The following is a 23,751-nucleotide window of genomic DNA, read 5'->3' as shown; positions in this document are numbered from 1 at the left end:
GCTTAGGGCCGGCCCTGTTAAGTCACTCTAGCTCTACACTTCTACAGTCACTGCACACGTGACGTAAACTTGTCAAAAAACTGTGATCATTTTCATTCAGGAAACTGCTGGTTACTCGCGTCTATTGGAGCATTAACATTCCAGAAAGACATCCTTAAGCAAGTTGTGCCACCGGAGCAGTCATTTGACAAGGAATACTGTGGACTGTTCCACTTCAGGGTAAACGGACATTTCACTAGTACATTGTATCAAGGAGGTCCTGGAACCTTTATTTATTGCAATTTGAACAAACATTTTTGCGACGGCCAGTACGTGGAAAGTTAGAAACCTATCTTCCATGTCCATGTTTCAGTTCTGGAGGTTTGGAAAGTGGGTGGATGTTATCATTGATGACAAACTACCAACGATTGATGGCAAACTGATCTTCGTCCACTCCAAAACCCCAAATGAGTTCTGGCCTGCCTTGCTGGAGAAAGCCTATGCCAAGTATGGGATTCAAACTTTACATAATAATAATACCACACACATTGTTGCAGTTAAGTAGAGACGTTCTCAATTTTCTGCATGTTCTATCTTTTTCATACTGTAGAATGCCAAAGACATGCCGGTGAAATTCATGTATTTCCATTTGACTCTACTCTATGTACTCATGATGTGCCATACCAGGGTGTGTGGCTCCTACGCAGACATGACTTCAGGGAGGCCTTCAGAGGCCTTGGTGGACTTCACTGGAGGCATCCACATAAATGTACAGCTGAAAGACCAAACTCCTCTAGACCTCTTCACACTGATGCAAAGAGCTGCCCACTACAGGTCGTTGATGGGCTGCGGAACACCGCCGGGGGTAAGAAATGGAGATTGGCAGGTTGGCAGAGGAAGTGTAGCGCCCAGGATTACATTAGATAATTGGCACTGGGTGAAAACACTGGGTTGCAAAATCGTTGGATAAAAATTATAGTAAAAAAAGAAATGGAGATGTCAGGTGAAAAGAAAAGCGTCTTGGAGGCAACAGGAGGATAACGGCTGATTCGGTCTGGCTTAACAGGAGGAGGCCCTAAATTTAAGAACAGGCTGGGCGCGAACCCCTTTTTGTGTTTTAAGCATTATGTTATACTTTAGCTATTGAAAAATAGCAGATCTACAAGCTCATAGCGCGGCACTCGGTGCCGCACTATTTCATTGTCAATGTCAATGAAATATTTTGAGAACCGCTGACATAGAAACATGGGTTTTTCCTAAAAGGTAGGCCTAAGTAAGAATGTACTTTTCCAACAAGGTTGAGCCGGTTCGGTTATTTTCTTCCCCCACCCAATATTGAACCAATTCAGAGTGTTTCCACTGGAAATGAATTGGTTTGGAAATGGAACCAAAAAATGCCTGCCAGTTCCATGAAACACCAAGGTTCCAAGAATGGAACCAGTTCTGGAACTGGTTCTTTTGGTGAAAAAGTTGCCTTGAGTGCTTTACATAAATTAAAACACAGGTTGAAACATTCAAATGATTCAAAAGAACAAAAAGTCCCACAAAGATTCCACAAATGCTTGGTTGTTGAAAATGTCCCCAGAGGCTGCATCTCTCAAGACCTGTGGATGGGCATTCCATACCTTTTTGTTTTTGACATTTTTTACTTCACCCAGCATAGCGCTGAGGGCGTGAGCAGTCTTGCTCAGTAGAGAGGGACCTTTCAACACTTAATCCCTATTTAAAAAATCATACACGTGTGAAGTGAGGGGCGCTTTTATCATCGTACATCCAATACATCCAATGAAAAAATGAATATACTCAGACACATAGGCCTATGACGTAAATTCTCCTTTCATTGTCAAATGTGACAAGAGTTATGACAAAACTCTCGGGTGATATTAAAAATAAGTTATTTTCCACCACTGCTGCCATTAGAGCCTCACTTTGAAGCATCTAGCGATGTCCAGGATCCTCCACTGACCTGCTACAACGTTAATGTGCCCAGCAGGACCCTAAGGTCAGCTGACCAAGGTCCATTGGTCATTCCTCGTACCAGTACCAGCCAGTTTGGGCGGCCATAGTTGAACGGTTAGAGAGCCCTGACTGCTTCCCCGTCCCGCAGCTGTAAACTGGACGTTCGCGCTAAACTAAAAGGAATGGCATGCCCTTCTACGAGTCTTGAGAGCTGCCTGCAGCCTCTGTGGACATGCTTAACAACCACTTAAAGGTTTTATGACATTCATTTCTTTTTCTTTTTCTTTTTTCTTTTAGGTTTTATGACCTCAATTACACCCAAAAAACCTGAACTTTGAACATTCAGTGGATTTTTTGTGGTCTGAAGTTTTCTTTGGGGTTGGAGCTACTTTTGAGCTACAATGAAAACAGGCAACACAGTGAAACAGTGACATCTGCTGGCAAATCCCATTGACATATATGGGATTTGCAGTAAGTGATGTCACTTACTGCCGGCAAATCAGAGCACCTGTTTGAGCCAGAAACCCCCAGATCACAGAAAATCTACTGAATGTGAAAAGTTCATGTTTTTTGGGTGCAATTGAGATTAGAAAACCTAAAAAAAATAAGAACAATTCCAAAACCTTTTTTTTAATGTCACAATCCCTTTAAAACACGACTGTTTAAACAAGTATTTGTGGAATGTCTTATGTTTGCTGCGTTTCTGTTGTTTTTAATCATTTGGATGTTACGGGCTTCTCTCTCTGTCAGACTGTGAGAAGTGCTACAGTAACAGTATACACATAAAATGTACATACTTACTTCACCACACGTTCATATAGCCCGGCAGCCACTGAGGTGAGGAAATTTGGTATAATAGAATAAATTTGACTGAGGGGGCTGCCATTGGATTTTTTTAAATGTTTATATGAAAGCAGGGAATCATAGCTTCAAATTGACATACTGGTTGTTAAGTTCGACCCACCAGTCTTGGAGATATGGCTTATAAAAAAACAGCGAGTTGAGAAAACAGGCTTGAAACGTTCACTTCTGTGGTCTCTAACATTACACCTAGCTACATGTTTAAGCATTTATTTCATATTTCCATGTCGATTTCAGCTCTGACACTATATGAAAACTATATATACACTTTAACTATAATATAGTTTAGTTATAATTTAGTTTATTTAGAACATATTATGTTCTAAATTAAATAAAGGAGAAAGTTATATAAGTTAAATATCAGATTCATCAGCTCCCGACACAGTGGGATCTTTACATGTGTTTTTTAAATAGTGCTTAATATCACAACATATCAGATTCATCAGCTCCCGACACAGTGGGATCTTTTTTTTTTTTTTTAAGATATTTTTTTGCGGCTTACGCCTTTTATTGATTTTTGAAGGGACAGACAGTAGGCTGACAGGAAACGGGAGAGAGATGGGGGGATGACATGCAGTAAAGGCCGTGTCGGGTCCGGGAGTCGAACCCGCGGCACACTGCGACTGGATTACCAGTCCGGTGCCCAGACCGTTACGCTACGGCCTGGGCCCACAGTGGGATCTTTACATGTGTTTTTTAAATAGTGCTTAATATCACAACATATTACGTTTATATTAACGACATACATGTCATAATAATGACATATAATCTGTGTCTTTATGATCTTGTGTAGGATTCCTCTGCCAACACGGTGTCATCCAATGGAGTGGTGGACGGCCACGCCTACACTGTCACTGGAATCAAACAGGTAATGTGCGTTTGAATAGAGCGTCGCAGTCCCTCCCCCTTTCAGAACAACGAGTGGCCCAGGAAATGAATCGCAATGCATTTTGACCATAGGCATTTCTTAAATTATTAATTTAAAGACCTTTTAAGCGTCGTATGAAGCCAACTCTTGTCGTGACAAATCATGACAACACACACAATCTTTCGGACCAAACAAAGAATTAGAAAGTAGAAAAAAAACGACAGGTTACAACACTTTTTTTGTTGTTTTTCTTCTTTGTAATTATTTGTTTGGTCCAAAATATTGTGTGTCATGATTTGTCACGACAAGAGTTGGCTTCGTACGACGCTTAAAAGGTCTTTAAATAAATAATTTAAGAAATGCCTATGGTCAAAATTCATTGCGATTCATTTCCTGGGCCACTCGTTGTTCTGAAAGGGGGAGGGACTGCGACGCTCTATTGGCATGTAGTCATAATGAATGGATATCATTATAAGTTAACACGATGAAAACGATCCCTAGAGATGGACATTGATGTTCTTTTCACTGTACTGAAGCATTTGAATCGGTTCACTAAAGGTTTCTTTCAAATGACTCATTCACCACTTGGCAGTGCTTGGCTGCAGCTCTGCCTGCGTTGCGTCACCGTCATCACTCACTGAAGGCTCTATATGCACACACGCCATTTTGGAACTTAGAACCTGCGGCCCCCCCTTCACTACATCCTTCACAGGTGTTGAACGGCGATGATACTACGAAGGCTCTGTTCCATTCTAGTCAAACAGAGTCGGGGTGCTGTCGTCGTGCATGTTGGCTCACTGGAAACACTGAGCTTAGTGAGCTATATACACCAGCGTGTCTCAAACAAAGTGTCCTTGAGTGGGTTCTGAGAGGGTACACATGGTTCCCTCTCAGAGTTGTGGAGGTCCTTGAAAATTAAAAAGTTTGAGAACCACCGCACACTAAATGGAACAGAGCCTTAATTAGTGTCATCGGTGGTTACCAATGAAGTATAGGGAAGGGGCCCGTAACTATAGGAAGAGTCATGCTGTGTGCATATAGAGGCCATTGGACGGCTTCAGAGTGAGAACTTGTCCAATATGTCACCAATCCATCACTGGTTTATTTGTCCAATGTGACGTTCAGATGGTGAGTGGAAGGGACACGGTGGTGGACCTTGTGCGTTTGTTGAACCCCTGGGGTGAGGGAGAATGGAAAGGCGACTGGAGCGATGGGTAAGAATAAGTCGTCGTATGTTGTATAGTCGTGCATATTCATTCAACTTTTCTCGCTCAAGACGCAAAAGAGATATTTGGTGCAACATGAACTAATACTAAAAGGAGCATTAATAGTTATATTTGATTGACCCAAATCCACCCAAACTGCGGTTATTCGCACAGCAACCGCGGCTAATACCGCACTGTAGTCCGCACAGGACTGTAGCTCTGATTAATAAAAAAGTTGACTGTGTGATTATCAGGTACATTTTGGTCTTTTCCCCTTTACTGTTTAGGCTATTTATTTTGTCTTGCAAAAACGTTCTTGCAAAGAATATGAATATTCTATTGCACTTCACTACGTAATGTAGTCTAAATCAGCACTGAAAGTCTCACACTTTCAAACACTTGTGTGTGTGTGTGTGTGTGTGATGTGTTTGTACGTACACGCACACACACACAAACGCACACACACACCCCCCCGTCACCACAGTGTTTTATGGATATATTACAAAATATATTATAGTATAATATAGTAATAAGAGTATTCTTCCCAGGTCTCCATTGTGGCAGACTGTCAGCCCTCAGGATCGGGAGTACCATACCGCGCGTGATGATGGAGAGTTTTGGTAAGCAATGTGAAGTGCGAGTTCAACATTTCCAAGCTGATGTGTTTTTAAACTGTACTGTTCTTATTGGTTTTACTCTTTTAATTGTTTTTGAAAAAAGTTGTCCTTTTGTTGTTCCCCCCCTGGCCCCCACACACATGTAAAGCGTCGTTGAGTGTTATGAAAAGCGCTATATAAGTCCCAGATATTATTATTTTAAAAGCAAAAGTCGTGCATTCTATATGTCACTTCCTTGGATCTCATTAATGTTCCCCCAGGATGACCTTGGAGGACTTCTGTAAGCACTTTGCAACCCTTGACATCTGCTGTCTTCGTCCTGAATTCTTGGATGCTGACCCGTCCTGCCACTGGAAACCATCCTTCTACCATGGCAGATGGGTGGCGGGGCTGTCCTCTGGAGGGTGCACGAATCATCAGGGTAGGAGAAGTTAAACTTTTAATCCCTTTTTACCCCATTTCTACCAGAGGCCGATTCTACAAATGGCAGTATATGATAGGCTAGTTCTTTCAAGATCTTAGCATAGCAGATGTACAAGCTCACAGCGCGGGAAAGAAGTGAGGCACTCTGAGCTTGTATAGCTGCTATGCATAAATCGATATGCATAGACAGACCCACATTTGAAACCGTTTTTATCATTTATTTATTTAGTTTCCTTCATCTCTGCGACCTCCATATAAATGTCTGTGTTAATTGTACTCTCGTATGAATGGAATCTACTGGAACCAAAATGTCCCGACTCTCATGAGGGTCCATTTGGATCGCATGCATGGGAGGTCCCCATTGGACCACATTGAGCATGAGAGGTCCCCATTGGACCACATTGATCATCATGGGAGGTCCCCATTGGACCACATTGAGCATGGGAGGTCCCCATTGGACCACATTGAGCATGGGAGGTCCCCATTGGACCACATTGAGCATGGGAGGTCCCCATTGGACCACATTGAGCATGGGAGGTCCCCATTGGACCACATTGAGCATGGGAGGTCCCCATTGGACCACATTGAGCATGGGAGGTCCCCATTGGACCACATTGAGAACCAGTGATCTAGCGATTGCATCCAAAGCAGTGCGAGGCGTTGTGAGCTTGTAGATTGGCTTTACTTTTACTTAAGTGAATAATCTGAGTACTTTTCCCACCACTGGATGGTACGGAAAACACTCTTGAATTGTTGAACATTGTCCCCATGCTTTCTTTCCCTGCAGAAAGTTTCTGGAGCAATCCTCAGTATCGGATCAAGATCGACAGTCTCCCAGGAGAGAGTGAGGAGAAACAGGGCAACGATGACAACAACAACACGCTGGTGTCTCTCATGCAAAAACCTGACAAGAGGAACAGACTCCTGGTCAAAAACCTTTACATTGGCTTCGCTTTATTCGAGGTGAGCTCGGCGCTTCTCCACCTTTTCAGGTTGAGAGTCTGTGCTGCGCCCAATAGGACTGGTCCCCGTCGCAAGTTGATGATGTCATATGTATGTGTGGAATCCAATGCAATCCAATCCATGCGCGGGGGCTAAGGGCCGATTCATACTCCTATTTTAGAGCAGAATAAAAGTCGGTTCGTCGCTGTAGAGCCTACAATGTGACGTCATTTGAGGTTAGGGGGGGGGCGGGTACCGTCCTAAAGTCGGCTCTTCGGTGCTACTGAAAATGTCTGACGAGCCAAAATCATTTCGGCACTACAGCGCCGAAACAGCGGTAAAATAGGAGTATGAATCGGCCCTAACGCTCCGGTTCGGTCTCTATCCTTTTATTACTCTATGGTGGAATCAGAGACGAAGAGTTCCTATAATTCTCAGGGGGCCTTATATATATATATTGGTACTATTAGACTATTGGATTCAGTACTAGTCAATCCAGTGTGTTTAGTGCCCTAAACAAACATTAAAAGTCCATAGACTGTATTGCCATTAGATTTTTATTAAAAGTGCTCTAAACTAACATTAAAAGTCCATAGACATGATTTCAAAAGCCAAGCATTGGATTGGCTAGCGCCCCTCAAAAACAACTTGATACTTCCTACACTTAATATGAGCGTCAAAGCAGTATTTTAAATATGTTATAATATAGCAGATGCATTCCATACATTCCAGGGCTGGACAACACATTGACAAATTACATCGTCAATCTTGTTCGTCTTTCGAGAGCTTCTTTGCAAGTAGTTACAATATTACAAAGTGAAACTTGATAAATGATATGCTCTCTCTCTCCCTCCCTCCCCAACATGTGTTCTTGTTCTCTTTGCCCCCTATAGGTGGCTGAAGAAGTAAGAAACTATAATTTATTCCAAACATTTAACATTTTAAACATCTCTCAATTGTGTAACTGCATGTTGTGGATATACATTGTATGCTATATTTATTCGTGATTCCAGTACAGGGGAAAGAGAGGGAAGTTCCCCGCCTCTTTCTTCAGATACCGCACACCCGTAGCTGAGAGCAAGAACTACACGAACGCACGAGAGGTGATGGAGTTGTTTCAGTTGAAGCCTGGTGAATACGTCATAGTGCCCTCCACCTTCAGACCCAACCAGACGGCTTCTTTCATCCTGTCCATCCTGACCAAAGCAGACACCCATGTCATGTATGTATAGACGCTGTAAACCTATACGTGTTATTTCAATCAGTTGATCGATTTGTTGATTTAGGCTGCAGAAAGGCTGTAGTTCTGCCATGTAGACTTTGAGAACAGGAGGCTGTCGTCTGTTCTTCCTACCAGAAGGGTATTCAAACAAACAAGCACAACTTGATTGAAAATGTATTTCCGTCTGAAATTCTTTATTAGGAGTATATCTGAGTATAAATATAATGTATTTTAAAATGTCTTTAAAATATACTTTTGAATTTCCTGCTTTGACAGGCTTTGAAAAAATGTGATTTCCAGTGAATGATATATCGACGATGTATCGATATATCACGATACTGTTGCCTTTTTGCGATACTGATATTGTCGTTCATCATAATAACAATATTATTATTAATATATATTACGATAACGACATAACTTAATTTGAACCCACAGCCTCCGTTTACACACAGTTCTAACCCACTCATCGACATTAGATATCACCAAACATACAGTGTATGTATACACATCAGTAGTCTGATATCTCAGATTTTTTACGCTAAAACCTAAAGTGTGTCATCTATTTCTCAGTGAAAACATTGATGAATATGAAGATATCCAAGTTGGAAGCGTGGTGAGTAAAATTCTCCCTAAATAATACAATGGCAGGATTGTCTGGGAAATGAATAATTCATAATGATATTATGAGTAGCATAATTTAATAGCTGTTGTACTATTTTCAGCCCAGAGACAATTATGATACTGTTGATGGCCTTCATGATGTTGATGTTGATGGCGATGATGATGTTGATGGCGTTCATGATGTTGAATGCGATGGCGATGTTGATGGCGATGATGATGACTATGATGATGGGAACGAGCAAGTCTTGTTCGGACAATACTCTGACCAGGTGATTTAAGTCTTAATACACACACATCAACACATCAGCAGTGTAAATGTCTACAGTTTCAGTAGCATCATGTCACCACTAATGCTCACATGAACAGTCGCTTTAAAGGGCCACTTCACCCCTTTTGCAACCATATCTTATTTTAGTGATGTTTGGGAGACAATTAATAAACACTTTCCTGTGGGTTTTATGTGGGTAATATGTGTTTTTTTATATTTTAGTATTTCAAAGTGTCCACAGCATTATGGGAATTTTCCCTTATTCATGCCAAGGATCCGCAAATTCATACTAATTAGCCTGTTTAATTTCAATGACCCCCAGTTAATGACATTTCTATCTCTGGGACCCCCAATTTATATTGTAAAATCAATGTTAATTTAACTCTGAGAGTGTACAAATCGAACCCTAACGGGTCCATCTGAGTTACAGACCCATAAGGGTTCATTTGGTTCCTAACTATCATTTAGCTGGGGACCCCCCTGTCCCCACTTTGGGAACCACTGATATAAGTGACACGTTGTGAGCTTGTAGGTCTGCTATTTTCACTAGTTTGGATCCCGGGGAGACATCACATTTATTAGACTTTATTAGGCTACTAAAGAACATGAACCTTAATATAACCCAGGGGGTTGTTTGTGACAAAGCATTGTTGAACACTGTGTCTGACAGTATAAGTTGACCAAAGCCATGTTGTCTTGTTGTCCTTATTAAAGCATGAAGAGGTGGACGCAGAGAAACTCCAACAAGTTCTAAACAAGGAAATCCTTCAAGGTGTGTGGAACCTTTATACAGCCTGTCAGGACATGAATGGACTCTGTGTAACGCACGCACGCACGCACGGACGCGCGCACACACACACACACACACACACACACACACACACACACACACACACACACACCCCCCCACCCCACCCCAAAAGTGTTTGAACATGGCTGAACGCATAATTGTGATTGGTTGTGTTCCGTCTCATTCAGGGGATCTGAAAGGTGATGGCTTCAGCCTGGACGGCTGTCGCAGCATGGTGGCTTTGATGGGCGTATCCTTCTGTACATTAACACACACGGCAGAAATGGTACACTCACTGGCCACTAAATTTGAGCATAGATATATATGAAGCATAGAATTGGCATCAGGGTTCTGTCCCTATTCATTCCCTGTAACATTAACATTTAAGTTATAAGCCAAATACTATTACAGGGAATGAATAAGACCCCCATGCAGGGGGGTCTAGAAACAGTAGCCTACAGGTGGATGCTGGGGAGGCGGTGGGATTTGCAAAAAACCTCATGAGCAGCAGGTTAGCAGCAAGCGAGGCAGGGAGGCAGCAGCAGCAGCAGCAGCAGTGGCGGCGCACGACCGCACAGCAAGGACTGTATAAAGAGGACGGGAAGCAAAGACCGTAAGGGCGCCGCCATGTTGCTCACATGGTGCTCCATGGAAGGAAAGAAACATGCGCAATGGGCTTTATGCAGCCAACACTTCCGCGTTCAGCTTCCTTGGTCTGCAACTGCGCATGTTTCTTTCCTTCCATGGAGCACCATGTGAGCAACATGGCGTCGCCCGTACGGTCTTCGCTTCTTGTCCTCTTTAGACAGTCCTTGCCGCACAGCAGGAGAGAAGCCAGGAATGAGCAGGTAGGTTTAAGTAGCCGCTCTGATCAGGTAAAGAGTGCATGAGACTAGTAGTAGTCACCTGATCAGGTAAAGAGTGCATGAGACTATAGTCACCTGATCAGGTAAAGAGTGCATGAGACTATAGTCACCTGATCAGGTAAAGAGTGCATGAGACTATAGTCACCTGATCAGGTAAAGAGTGCATGAGACTATAGTCACCTGATCAGGTAAAGAGTGCATGAGACTATAGTCACCTGATCAGGTAAAGAGTGCATGAGACTAGTCACCTGATCAGGTAAAGAGTGCATGAGACTAGTCACCTGATCAGGTAAAGAGTGCATGAGACTATAGTCACCTGGTCAGGTAAAGAGTGCATGAGACTATAGTCACCTGATCAGGTAAAGAGTGCATGAGACTATAGGCACCTGATCAGGTAAAGAGTGCATGAGACTATAGTCACCTGATCAGGTAAAGAGTGCATGAGACTATAGGCACCTGATCAGGTAGGCGCGCTCATGGGTTGTCTGCCTGAACTATAGCTACGCAGGCTTCGTATCATGTGCACTTGTCTAACTGCTCCTTCAGTTTTAGGTGATAAGGTAACCACCCGAAAACTACAACATGACATCACGGCGCCATGATAAGCGATGCACCGCGCCACCCCAACCCATCTCATCCCAATCCAGACTATGAATAGGCCTTCATACTCCAGTTTTAGGTGAGAAGGTGACCACCAAAACGGTGGTTAGTAAAAACAAGAGCGATGTGTTTGGGTGAGTGGTGAGAGTCGCTTATCACCGCAGCATGTTGTAATTTTCGGTGGTCACCTTATAACACCAAAAACTGGAGTATGAACAGGCCTTTAGGCTACAATTTAAATGATTGGAAAAAGCCTTGCCAAATCTGATGCATTCTCTGTAAACCCTGTGTGTGGAACAATCCCAGTAGATTTATTATTTATTATTTTCCCGAAACACTCGGACCAGCCCGTTTGCGTGTGACACAGACAGTACCCTTTCATGAACCTTAACTTCATGCTTCAAAGACATCGATCACCGGCAAGCTGAACAGGGATGAATTTGTTCGTCTGTGGAGGAAAGTGACAATGTACAAGGTACGCACATGACTCCAACTTTTAATACATGAGTTCTGATCTCATCTAAAACATGGTGGAATGATTAGCTAGTTGGGATTTTCTCTATGATTTTAATTGGTTTTGTAAACACACAGAAGAGTTTTATTTACCTGTAGTTGTTTGTTGGAAAGCCTCATTTTTATTTATGTTTTATTTCAGTTAAAGCTCTACTATGATTATTCTTTGAGAATAAAATGTTATTTTGACATTTGCGGAATTCTGCAAAAAAAAAAAAAAAGAAAAGTGCTCTGTCTGTTCCCATTGAAAAGCATTGGCAGAATCTACCCTCATAGCAGTATACATTCAAAGATTTGCACCACATTTTCACGATTTTTCAAAAAAAAAGCAGACCTACAAATACAATATCTTCTATTTTTCAATGGCTAAACATAATGCTTAGAACACCAACAGGGGTTTCCCGTCCAGAATGGGCTAAATAATAAGCCTGCTTTGGACAAACTAAACTAAAACGCTGTCTCTTCACCAGGCTATCTTCTTCAAGACGGCTGTCTCTCAGACAGGATCACTGTTACTGACTGAGCTGCCAAACGCAATCATGGCTGCAGGTAATCTGTCAAGCGTTTTATTCAATACCCACTGTATTATTACATCATTCACATAGGGAGCAACTACAGTATATCTATGAGGCCCTTTGCAGCTTACTGAACTAGACCACAGTGTTGTTTTTGGCAGCACATTTCTATTTTAGTCTAGTCATAGTCTTTGGAATAAAACTTTATTTAGTCATATTTTAGTCACCTGGAATGTTTTAGTGTTTACTGTTTAGTCTAGTTTTTGTCGACTAAATATCATACGATTTTAGTCGACTAAATCTACAGTTGATTTTGTCGACTGAAATGTATTTTGGCGGGGCCTTGATGCCGTCGTAATGACAGATTTTTACGCTTGCTGAAAATAGCCGATCTACGAGCTCACAACGTGACGCACTGTGACGCGTTGTGAGCTTGTAGATCGGCTATTTTCAGCATGAAACCAAGTGTAAAATGGACTACTGGATCATTTTTCCAATTGTGTGTGTGTGTGTCTGTGCGCGTGTGTGTGTGTGTGTGTCTGTGCGTGCGCGCTCGTGCGTGTCCAGGTGTGAGTGTGAGTGACGACATGGTCAAACTGATGGCTGTGCGTTATGGCGCCCCCTCTGGTCACATGAGCCTGGACCGCTTCATCAGCCTCACCCTGCGTCTGGACTGCATGAGCGGTAAGTCACGCTCTGTCACTTCCCACTGAACGTGTGCATGTTCATTCATTCAGAATGATAATTATCCATGCAGGGACATGCACACATATAGACATCAAAGGGGGCTTCAGCCCCTGCCCTTTTACCCCGTCTGTAAAACAACTGCCCTCTCCAGACCACGAATGCAGCATTTTACTACATGGTGTAAGAAATGCAAATGCCACACTCCTTTCCATGCCATGCCGGAAGGCAGCATCAGGAGAATTCCTTTTTTTTCCTCCGAAGTCTCCTGAACTTGAACGCAGCATTTTGCGTTGAACAAATTTGTTTAGAAATCCATGCCGTATACACACTGCATCTCCACTAGCTAAAGAGTGCTGGGTTGCTCCCCGGAAATAGCTGACCTACAAGCTCTCAACGTGTCGCAGCGCAACACGTTGTGAGCTTTTAGACCTGCTATTTTCGCTATTTTTTCCAACTATTGACTCTTTTGAAAGCTTCCCCAGAAAACAAATTTGCAGCCTTAATTCATCATCACAAAAGTATTTTTCAGGCATTTTTAATTAATTTGTCAACATAATTATAATAAAAATTAGATATCTACTAAATCCAATATATTATTTTACTGATTACCGATTAATTGGTTTAAGGGAAGGGAAACAACACAGAGGAACCAGGGGAAAGCATAAGGAATGGCACGCTCTATGCACAAAGCGTGACAAATTTAACACAGTTTTGATTTCCTTAACAGAAATCTTCAGACAGCTCTCGGTTGGAACAAACATGTCTCTGGAAGAGTCCGAGGTAAGAGGAGCAGACACAGCTGTTTACAGAAGTCTTAAAGGTGTCTATTGTCACATACAATACTGTTGGTATGTGGGTATGTGGGTATGAGGCTTACAAAAGGACAAAGGATTTTCTTCAAAAATAGTGAAAATAGCCAATCTGCAAGCTCACAGCATGGCTATTTTCATAATCTTTCTGAGCTTCTTAGAATCTGGCCTCTGATGCACTAACCTGACCTGATTGAATACACAAGTTCACAATACAACTAGTGAAGCAGGGGTGCATAGGCCTACTTAGTTTAGACTAGTCATTGGTTAGACATAAGGTTAGGTTTGGGTGAGGGTTTGAGATAGGTTGTAGGACTAATAACTGGTCTAACCAATGACTAGTCTAAACCAAGTACTATCTGAACTAAGTACTGCACCCGTGAAGCAAGCTTCTTCCATCTGGCAGAGTCAGGTTATTGATACAAACCCTCTCTAACAAACCAACCAAAACAATGTCTTGTATTAATCAACCATGCTTTTCTTTCTCCCCCCCCCCCCCCCCCCCCAGTGGATGTATATCTCCATGTACACATAAACTGATGAGGAGTGAACAACACGGACACAAGAAACATTGTCAAAAAGGGGGGGCTAATGTTTTTGTCTTAAACCTTGTTTTCATCTTAAACCTATTTTCAGATGGGTCCCCATTCTTGAAAGTTTGTTCCAGGGACCCCCATAAAAGATCTGTGTTGTTAAAATGTTTATTTCTTGTTTATGGAATGTCTATGATCTCACTGCACGTTGCATAGGCTAGTTGGTGAGCTTGTAGACCGCCTATTTTCAAATTGCCAAGTCAAGTAATTGAACTGATTTTGATGCTATTACTTATTATTATTATTATACCCGTTGTAAATTCAAACTCCATTTTAACCATGATAGTCCGGCCGCCGATAGCCTTCTTTTGTTTAAAGTCGGCAATTTGGTATAGTCTTTTTTTATTGGCCTAAAATATTGTCTATATACATACATTCATGAATCCACTTGCTGACCGCCTGTCACTATTGGGCAATTGTTTTTTTCATTAACATCCTATGGCAGGCAAAAATGTCAAAAATGTCAAACTTTCCTTATGCTTTCAGTAGCATGTGACAAGTCATGTCAAACTAGGGGGTTTTCATGATTCTGAATCCATTCCAAGCATTAGTTTTGCACAAAAAAACACTCCTTGGGCTAAAAACGGCCATAGACGTCATGACAAATGTGATGAGGTCAGCACAAATGTGATGAGGTCAGCAAGTGGATTCATGAATGTATACTATATATAGACAATATTTTAGGCCAATAAAGACGATATACCAAATTTCCCACCAAGATTCATCAAAAATACCCTTACTTTTTTCTGGTGACTGTTTTTTTTCTGAGGCAACGCCTGATCAACGTTGAACTCCAGGCAGTACCTCTTATGTACCACTAGGTGTCCTACCAGACTGATTGATTGATTACCATAGAAATTCTGCATATTACCATTGTATTAGCGTGAAGATTGATTAAAATAATGTTTCATTCAAACAAAAACGTTATTGATTGCAGCTTTAAAACATCTAATTGTTTTTAGAATGTGCTATGATGTGTAGGCTATATCTATTCCAGCCATCATGACAAAGATTGTTTGTTTTTTGGTTTTCTTTTCTTTTTGTTTTTCTGCTACAATTAGTAAGTATTTGGTATATTGGGTATTTTCAATATTTACTCATGTTTACAAAACAGCTGCAGGCAAATAATGTTTTACTTTACTGTAGCCTATTTACTTTTATTTCTGGTGAAAGGAAACTATACCGATTATATATCGTGCGCCACTACTTTTTTTGATGAATTGAACAATGTGGACCCTGTTGTAAACAAGTGTAATGCTTAATTGGGTCGTCCACTCACAGTTGACAGTCTTTGTATTGAGTTTGTGCTTAAAATGTACTGTAAATTCTACAAAGTGTTAATAAATATTTCAATCAATCAATCAAGTCATTTCATAATCTGAGCAGAGGCATGAACCATTTGTAGCTCAGTGAGTGTACATGTGTAACCAAATGGACCCTGCAGAAGGGTCCAACTGCAGTGCCCTTACCCCTTATCCCTAAACTTATAGGCTATTCTTTACACTGTAGAATTTGAACAGATTTGAACACTTTTCTTTTTACCGTAGCAAGGTATACTTCTGTTGTTACTTTGGATCAATGCATTTATTATTATTTATTAAAGCTCATTTATTCATTTATTAAAGCTATTATAATTCACGGCGTGCCAGTCATTCTCGTTTAGAAATAGTTACCCCCTTCAGAATCAAACCCATTCAGACCTGAGAACATATTCTACAAAATGTCTTCCATATCCTGACAGTATCCATATCCTGACATGTTTCTCAGCCTATATTTCATGTCAAGGACCCCCCCCCCTCCCCCAAGAAGCAAAGATTAGAGTTAAAAACGTTCGCTCTGAAATAATATATTCAAAGATTTGCACCACTTAAACCCCATCGACACACCACATTATTGTTAAAGATGGAGTGCTGTGATTTTTGTATATTGATTGCTGTGATATTTGTATCCAATGCTGGCCTATTTAACATAGGAATAATTGCAAATGGACCACTATAGGGGGCGAGCCCAACTCGTTTGCGATGGTTTTTGAAAACCTTATGTCCATACCTAACACCATGCCAAAAATCTAAAACTTGTCACCAAGTGCATAATTGTTATGATTTTCTATGTATTAAATCCCAGTTTATAGGCATTTTGAGCTCACGGCAGCCATCGTGGACGCCATCTTGAAAATGATGCCTTTCCAGAAGTTTTTTTTGTTATTTAGCATACCCAATATTAATATAATCCATTGGAAAATCTCTTTTTATTTTGGTTTTTAACCATATACTTTAATATTAGATTCATTGCAAATAGACTGGCGAGCCCAAGTGGACGATCTTGTTGATTTTGGACCCAGCTATCACAGAATCTTGAAATTGCGCGCCTGCTAATGCTCGCCCCTGGAATATATAATTTAATTTGTTGATATAGGGGAAATACATGTTGTGGGCATTGCTGGGCAATATAATAGTACCTTGTGAAAACGATAATTTTGTTCAAATTTGCATTTTTTTAGCTATTTTACTGTAATTTAATAACAGAATAATCAACACAGATAGACAAAGAGACATTCATGGATTTTCTTTTTCAAAGTAATTTTTTATTTTCCCCTGGGGCCAAGGTATGGCAGCTCCCATATCCTGCCATACCCAATTGACGCCCCCTGGTGGCAGTTATGATGTAGTGACATTGGGACTCATTACACACAAACCATGTTGGCAAAGATGCTGGAAAAGCCTGTTGCATGAGGGTTTTTCCCACAGTCCTTTCCCTCCTCGCATTTACAGAAGCCCTTCTTACAGTCCTGGGTGGGATCACACTGAGGATGAATGAAACAGAACCACAACATGTTACTTAACATTCATGATTACCACACTATATGCTATATACGTATGGTTTCATTTTACACTCTCAAGACCTCTTTAGTTATGTGAACGCAAATAAAGATGTTGAATGTGTGTGTGTGTGTCTGTGTACATATATGTACAGGCACAAAAAAGGACTTACTGCTGGAAGTCCACTCCGACAAACCTTCTTGGAGAAGAAGGTACTTGGGTCATTGACACAGTCAGCTCCCTCAGCACATTTGCACTTGTGCTTATTACATTCAGCGTTCGGACGACACTGGGAAGGACACGGCGACACACACAATGTTGTTATGATTTACATTCATGAATCATGACTACAATATCATGGCAGGAAAAGAAAGAAAGTTTCAGCGCTTTTACTTACCTGTACGTTCTGTGGTAAAAGCACTCAAACTTCTTTCTTTTCCTTTCTTGATCTGCTTACCCCACAACCCTCTCTCTTCTTCCCTTTTATTTATTTATTTTTTGTCCTCAGAGGACAGACAGTCAGTGGTGGAAACAGTTGAGTGGTGCAACCACTTCAAGGAACAGCAATGTCCTTATGTCCACTTACATGTCCCTATGTCCACGTACATGTCCCTATGTCCACTTACATGTCCCTATGTCCACTTACATGTCCCTATGTCCACTTACATGTCCCTATTCAATTCAATTTTATTATAGTGTCAAATCACAAGTTGTCTCAAGACACTTTACAACCAACAAATGTCCACGTACATGTCCCTATGTCCACTTACATGTCCCTATGTTCACGTACATGTCCCTATGTCCACGTACATGTCCCTATGTTTAGAGTACCAGTAGGGGCAAAAGTGGCGCTGTTGTGCTAGAAACAGAGAGAGAGAGATACTGTTGCCTGCTAATGAGAGAGAGATAGAGAGAGAGGGAGAGAGAGGTGTCTGCTAAATGCTAATTCCGCCCACACAGTAACTCTGTCATTTCTCGACCGCTTCGGACGCGGGGAGGCTCGCCGGAACCAGGCTGGCACCCTGGGCACGTTCCTGTGGGTCTGGAAGTTCCGGGGACCCACCGGGGACCCCCACACGGAGTTGCACCACTCAGTTCACACGGGTGTGATTTTCTTATTTTGCAATACTACTTAAGTAAAAGTCCGGAATTCAAAATGTACATGAGTAAAAGTATAAAAGTATTGGCATCAAAATGTGGAAAGCACTCATTATGCAAAAGTGCCCAAAGGTATAGAAATCTTTTGAACATAGCCGATCTACAAGCTCACAATGTGTCGCATCGTGAAGCATTGTGAGATTGTAGATCAGCTAGTTTCAAATGGCCGAAATTAAAGTTATGTTTTGTAATAATAATCAAAATCTACATAGTAACTAAAGTTTTGAGAGGAGTAAAAGTACAATATTTGGATCCAAGGCGTACTGGAGTAGAAGTAAAAGTATTGGAAATTGGAAATACTCAAATAAAATAATAATAAATAATAAATAAGTGTTCTGTCCACAGAGAGAGTGACGCTGGACATGGAGATCAATTAAGCAATATTACAATATTCGCTATACTTTTTTCTTTTTCTTCCCAATTGTTTTAAATCTTCCCTATAGCCGATAGGCGAGTTCCGTAGGCAAAAGATTAATTAGGTGTTTGCCCAGAACCCAAACTGAGATGTGCTTTTTTATGATCTGTTTTTTTGGGGGTCCCACTGCTTGGTGAAGCAGACGGTTCTGGGTTCGAGTCCCGACCCCCCCTAGAGGAGGGAGGGAGGGAGGGAGGGAGGGGGGACCTACTTCTGGAAGAGCTCTCTTCTCAACAGAAGCCAGGTGGTCTTCTTGTCCTTCCATCTCCATCTCTTCTTCAGCCTGTAAATAGAAGGCATTTTTAAGTTATCACACAGTTTATCACATCATGGTATGTGCACTGAGCGTATTACACAGCTGAATTCAGCGGCGTGTTATTTCTTGAGCTCCGCTCCAGAGCAGACGGAGATGTCTAATAAAAGCATCAGGGCACCTGCTGCTCTGCTTGGATTGTATGCTGTAGCCTGTATGCAACAGGTAATTAAGTTAAAGTTTGTTAAATAGTAAATGGTAATCATTGCTATATAGAGTGTTTGTTCAGTAGGCTAACGGTGTCAAATCGCTCTACAGTATATTGTGATAGTAATCATTCATTGCTATAGAGTGTTTGTTCAGTAACGGTGTCAAATAGGTCTATATTGTGATAGTAATCATTCATTGCTATATTGTTTGTTCAGTGTCAAATAGGTCTATATTGTGATAGTAATCATTCATTGCTATATTGTTTGTTCAGTACTAACAGTGTTAAATAGCTCTATATTGTGATAGGCGCCGTGATAGTCTCCAGCTCTTTAGTAAACAAAATACATTTTCCCAATTTTATCCAATCAGGTGAGAGAACTCATACAGGATAGAGCATAAAGAAATTGGAACTGGAACAATTTGAACTGGAACACAAAACATTTTAAATCGGGTAAATCTTTCTATCTCCCCCTGACTGGAAGAAATTGATGTCCCACCTGAAACTATATTTTAGGTATAGGTTTAAAGGTATATTCAGTGATTTCACTCAAAAAACCGTAGGTTTCGTTTTTGGCTGGGACCTAAGCCTTTCATCCAATCAGGATAGAGAGCCAAAAACGAAACCTAAGGTTTTTTGACCCCCAGGGGTTAACTGGGGACAGGGAGGAACTCCTTATATGGTCAGCACACTCTATAGTAGAGAGGATTATCACAACAAAACAAAAAAATAAGTGATATTTGAATTGAGTGAAATCACTGAATATACCTTTAAGTAAAGAGCTGGAGAGACCTAAAAAGATTGAGCTTTAACTTTGTAGTTGTTTCAGGAGCTCAGCAGCTCTTACCTCGCAGACCACAGTCAGTATTATTATTATTATTATCCTCTCTTACCTTGCAGACAGTGAGCAGAGCCACACACAGAAGCAGGAGGGCGAACACTCTGATCTTCTCCATGCTGATGTAGAAAAGCTGCTGGGTAGATGAATCCTCCGAGATGTGCCGTTTGTCAGCGGTGATGAAAAGCTCCTCGGTGCTTTGCGTCGAACCAGCTCAGTTTCTTCTCTCTTTATACTGCATTTCATCAGACAAGGACCAGCCTCGTTATCATACATTTACTTACATATTAAAGATTGTAGGTACCAGACAATGCCACTGCCGTTAGAAACCGTTATCAGTCCCACTGCGTAAAGACACGTCCATTATTGTTCTCCTCCCTGCCCCGATGTAGCCTATTTCATGTTCTCCTCCATGCCCGATGTAGCATATTTCATGGCAACTGGAAAAGAAGCTGGTCTTAATTCAGTTATAATTCACTATGTCTGATTGACACGCATTAACGTGTTTACACGCAATAGAGTCCTTTTAAAACCAACTCCCTCACCAACCTTAATCCGGTCGCCTGTAAAACAAGAGCCCCCTCAGTGACAATCGACTACCAGGCTCTGCGTAAAAGGTCATCCCGTGTCTCTCTAGGTGTGGTGTCTCATCCAACAGTGTGCTGCTGGACTGCTCATAAAGAACAGTGGTTCTCAAACACTTCTTCTCAGCACTTGGATGTGTAGGAGTTGAGGCGTTACATTTTGTTTGAGGCATTACACATTGTGATAATGGCAGATAGCAATTAAGTTGTGTGCCTGTAGATAAAAAATGTTTGCCTCTTTCTTATAATATGATTTGACAATTTGACCAGTGTGAGAGGGAGGATGACTGCACCTGGCCTTAGTCAAACTAGAACTGGACTCAGAGCTGGGTGTGGCTGCGCATGTTGTGCATGGACTTGATCAAGGCACAACAGGTTAAATCAGTCATCTCCACAAACACTGAGGAGAGAGCCTTGGTCCGGACAGTGGAGAGCCATCTGCTCTCCTGTGTAAACTATTATTGTGATGCTTTCAAATTGTTATTCCCTTGACTTGGAGGAATAAATCCATCATTCCTCTTCGATGACTACCTTTTGACTTACACCTTTCCATTCAAACTCTAGACGGGCCTGCCCCAAAGTTATTAGTGCAGCCGCACCCGGCAGCCGGCGATAACTAGAGTTCTCAACAGGCCCGAAAAATTAAGGCCCGGCCCTACCTGGGCCCTCATCAAACCCTGTACACTCAAGAGAATGTCCCTGCTATCACCCTTAGATTTCCATATACTGTATGGAGCTGACCTGTTCTGACATTCCATATGTTGATCTGACCTCATCAAACCCTGTACACTCAAGACATGCTCCTCAGGCGTCCTACTGGTATTGTAAACCATTTTTATTGTTGATTAGTCACCTTTACAACGAGGTACAGCTTGTATAAGGACCAGACATTTGTGGAATGAGTAACACAGCGTGTTAGTGTGGGTAGCGCCTCCAAAACATTTGCCAAAATGGCAAATGGCTGGTATTCACCCTTGCTTTGAGTTGCTTAGTTAGTGGATCAAATGATTGCACTCTCCCACAGTAATGAGGACAAAACCCACACATATTGGCTAATTTTACACTTTATAAATTTTACACACACAGTGTTAGGGAACTAGCGTGTGGAATATCCACACCAGCTTGGCATGGTATGGGGCGATATCTCTCTCACAGGCAAAACAGAACTTGTCATCAATGAAGGCAATCTGTATGCAGTGAAATATCAGGATGATATTCTGGAGCCAGTGGCAATCCCATATCTTCAGAATCGGGGACCTAACACTCACCCCCCACAGAGCCATGCGGGATCATCACAGAGTACCTCCAGAATTTGGGAGTGGATATGATGGAATGGCCTGCTGTGAGTCCAGACCTCAACCCAATTCAACACTTGTGGGATCAGCTTGGGTGTGCTGTGCTGTATGTGCTAGAGTGACTGATTGATTTATTGAAATATTTATTAACAGTTTGCAGAATTACAGTAGAGAGGAATCTACTGTAGGAGGAATCATCCAATCAACTAAGCAACTCAAAGCAAGGGGTGAATAACAAGCATTTGCCAATTTGGCAAACTGTTTGGAGGCACCACTACGCACACGTTTAGCTGTGTTGCTCATTCCACAAAGCCTGGTCCTTATGCTGTACCTCGCTGTAAAGGGAACTAATCAACGATAAAAAAATTAATAATATACTATACCAAGTGGTATTATTAAAGGGGAGTAATAATCGACCAAAGTTAAGTTTCCAAACCTTTTGCGAGGAGTTTAGTATGGTTTGTTCAAAATTACATTTGATGCAGCAATGGTCTTTTTTCTTTTCATTTTGTTTACTTTTTAAAAAAGGTCTTAAAAGTCCTTACATTGTCAATTCACTGTTGTCTGGGGACCCCCAAGCATTATATGGGGACCCTCTAGGCCGGGGGTTCCAACCCACATGTTGAGAACCACAGATGCAGACGGGCTGGCGAGTGATCTGTAGCTTCATTGTGACACAATGGACTTAATTTGACATGCAAATGAAGTCCAGCTGTCACTCTCTGTCACATACTGTCCCTGTTTGACTGAACTGATAAGACAACCGCCATGGTTGGTATCAGTTTAATGTTCCTGCTCAGATCAAGCAGCTACACTGTCTCTATGCGTTCTATGTATGTGTTCAATTTGCTAACTTTAAGTAACTCTGGATAAAGCTAGTGCATCTGCTCTTTGTGTGTGACAATACATTTCTCGTGGCAGACTCCTTAACAGTGTGTGCCGTACGTTTGGTGCAGATTGCAACAAAAACGTGCCTGTGGTCTCGTGGCTATTATCCACCGAATATAAAATACATTGGTTTTGATATAGTATGAGTCCTGTACTCTTAAAATATATGATAAAATACGTATAGATTTTAACCCATTTATTCCTGCAGGCTACAATAGTGACCATAATTATGTTCTTCATTTATGAGGCTATATGAGGCTGCATGTTTCAACCAATCAGATCGCTTCCTCGAAACGACCTGTTGTATAATAAAGTATCTTGACAAAGATAGGACAAAGATTTTTAGTACACATCTCGTTGTGTTTTCTTTTAGTTTAACCAATCCATGGATCAAATTCTATTATGTTGGGTGAAAATGAGCTCCCAGACAAGGGAGCATAAGAAATAGTGAGAAAGATGGTGTCCAGTCCTTAGTGATTGTGATAGCGATGAGTCAGACATGGACTATGAGGGGCAAACAGGCCATATGACAGCCAGGCATGCTGAATGAAACGTTCCCGAGACATTTCCAAAGCATTTCCGGGGGTCCCCAGCCAAAAACGTTGAGAAATCATGGGTTCTCAATTTTTTTGTCCGGGGTTATACAGGATAGTTATACAGGATAGCTCAGGGCAGGAAGTTCAATGGACTTTGTCCGTGACCAGTGGTAGGTCCCGTACAAGGACCCGTGGTAGGTACTTCAAATTTGTACTTTAAGTACAGTACTTAAGTAAATACTTTTCATCAAGCTTATAGTCTTTGTTACGACTTGGCCGGAGATCAGACTCTGACCTATCCTAACCACAAGGCCATATGGCGTCTATAGGTATAGGCTGATTCATTACTAAACACTCACCATGAGGCTGGGCCTTATTCTATTATGTTTTTTAATTGTGAGTGAGCAGGAGACATG

At 41.5% G+C, this 23,751-nt stretch overlaps 1 protein-coding gene across 1 annotated transcript in view; it reads left to right on the top strand.

The window, feature by feature from the left end:
• Positions 1–14,564, top strand: part of LOC310878439 (calpain-2 catalytic subunit-like) — a 16,210-nt gene extending 1,646 nt beyond the window's left edge. Inside the window, exons 4-22 of the mRNA XM_083792769.1 lie at positions 101–219; positions 353–486; positions 667–844; positions 3,593–3,667; positions 4,793–4,881; positions 5,421–5,492; positions 5,750–5,910; positions 6,700–6,875; positions 7,748–7,759; positions 7,868–8,076; positions 8,650–8,692; positions 8,802–8,969; positions 9,683–9,740; positions 9,947–10,008; positions 11,631–11,699; positions 12,208–12,286; positions 12,820–12,936; positions 13,667–13,719; positions 14,257–14,564. Of these exons, the coding sequence (XP_083648895.1) occupies positions 101–219; positions 353–486; positions 667–844; positions 3,593–3,667; positions 4,793–4,881; positions 5,421–5,492; positions 5,750–5,910; positions 6,700–6,875; positions 7,748–7,759; positions 7,868–8,076; positions 8,650–8,692; positions 8,802–8,969; positions 9,683–9,740; positions 9,947–10,008; positions 11,631–11,699; positions 12,208–12,286; positions 12,820–12,936; positions 13,667–13,719; positions 14,257–14,283 (1,901 nt within the window). The 3' untranslated portion in view covers positions 14,284–14,564. The remainder of the gene's footprint in view (positions 1–100; positions 220–352; positions 487–666; positions 845–3,592; positions 3,668–4,792; positions 4,882–5,420; positions 5,493–5,749; positions 5,911–6,699; positions 6,876–7,747; positions 7,760–7,867; positions 8,077–8,649; positions 8,693–8,801; positions 8,970–9,682; positions 9,741–9,946; positions 10,009–11,630; positions 11,700–12,207; positions 12,287–12,819; positions 12,937–13,666; positions 13,720–14,256) is intronic.
• The last annotated feature ends 9,187 nt before the right edge of the window (positions 14,565–23,751 follow it).

This window comes from Protomyctophum parallelum (genome assembly GCF_964188405.1).
Source record: "Protomyctophum parallelum genome assembly, chromosome: 20".
Taxonomy (NCBI): Eukaryota; Metazoa; Chordata; class Actinopteri; order Myctophiformes; family Myctophidae; genus Protomyctophum; species Protomyctophum parallelum.
The sequence above is the reverse complement of the archived record's forward strand: the minus strand, read 5'-3'. Positions and strand labels throughout refer to the sequence as shown.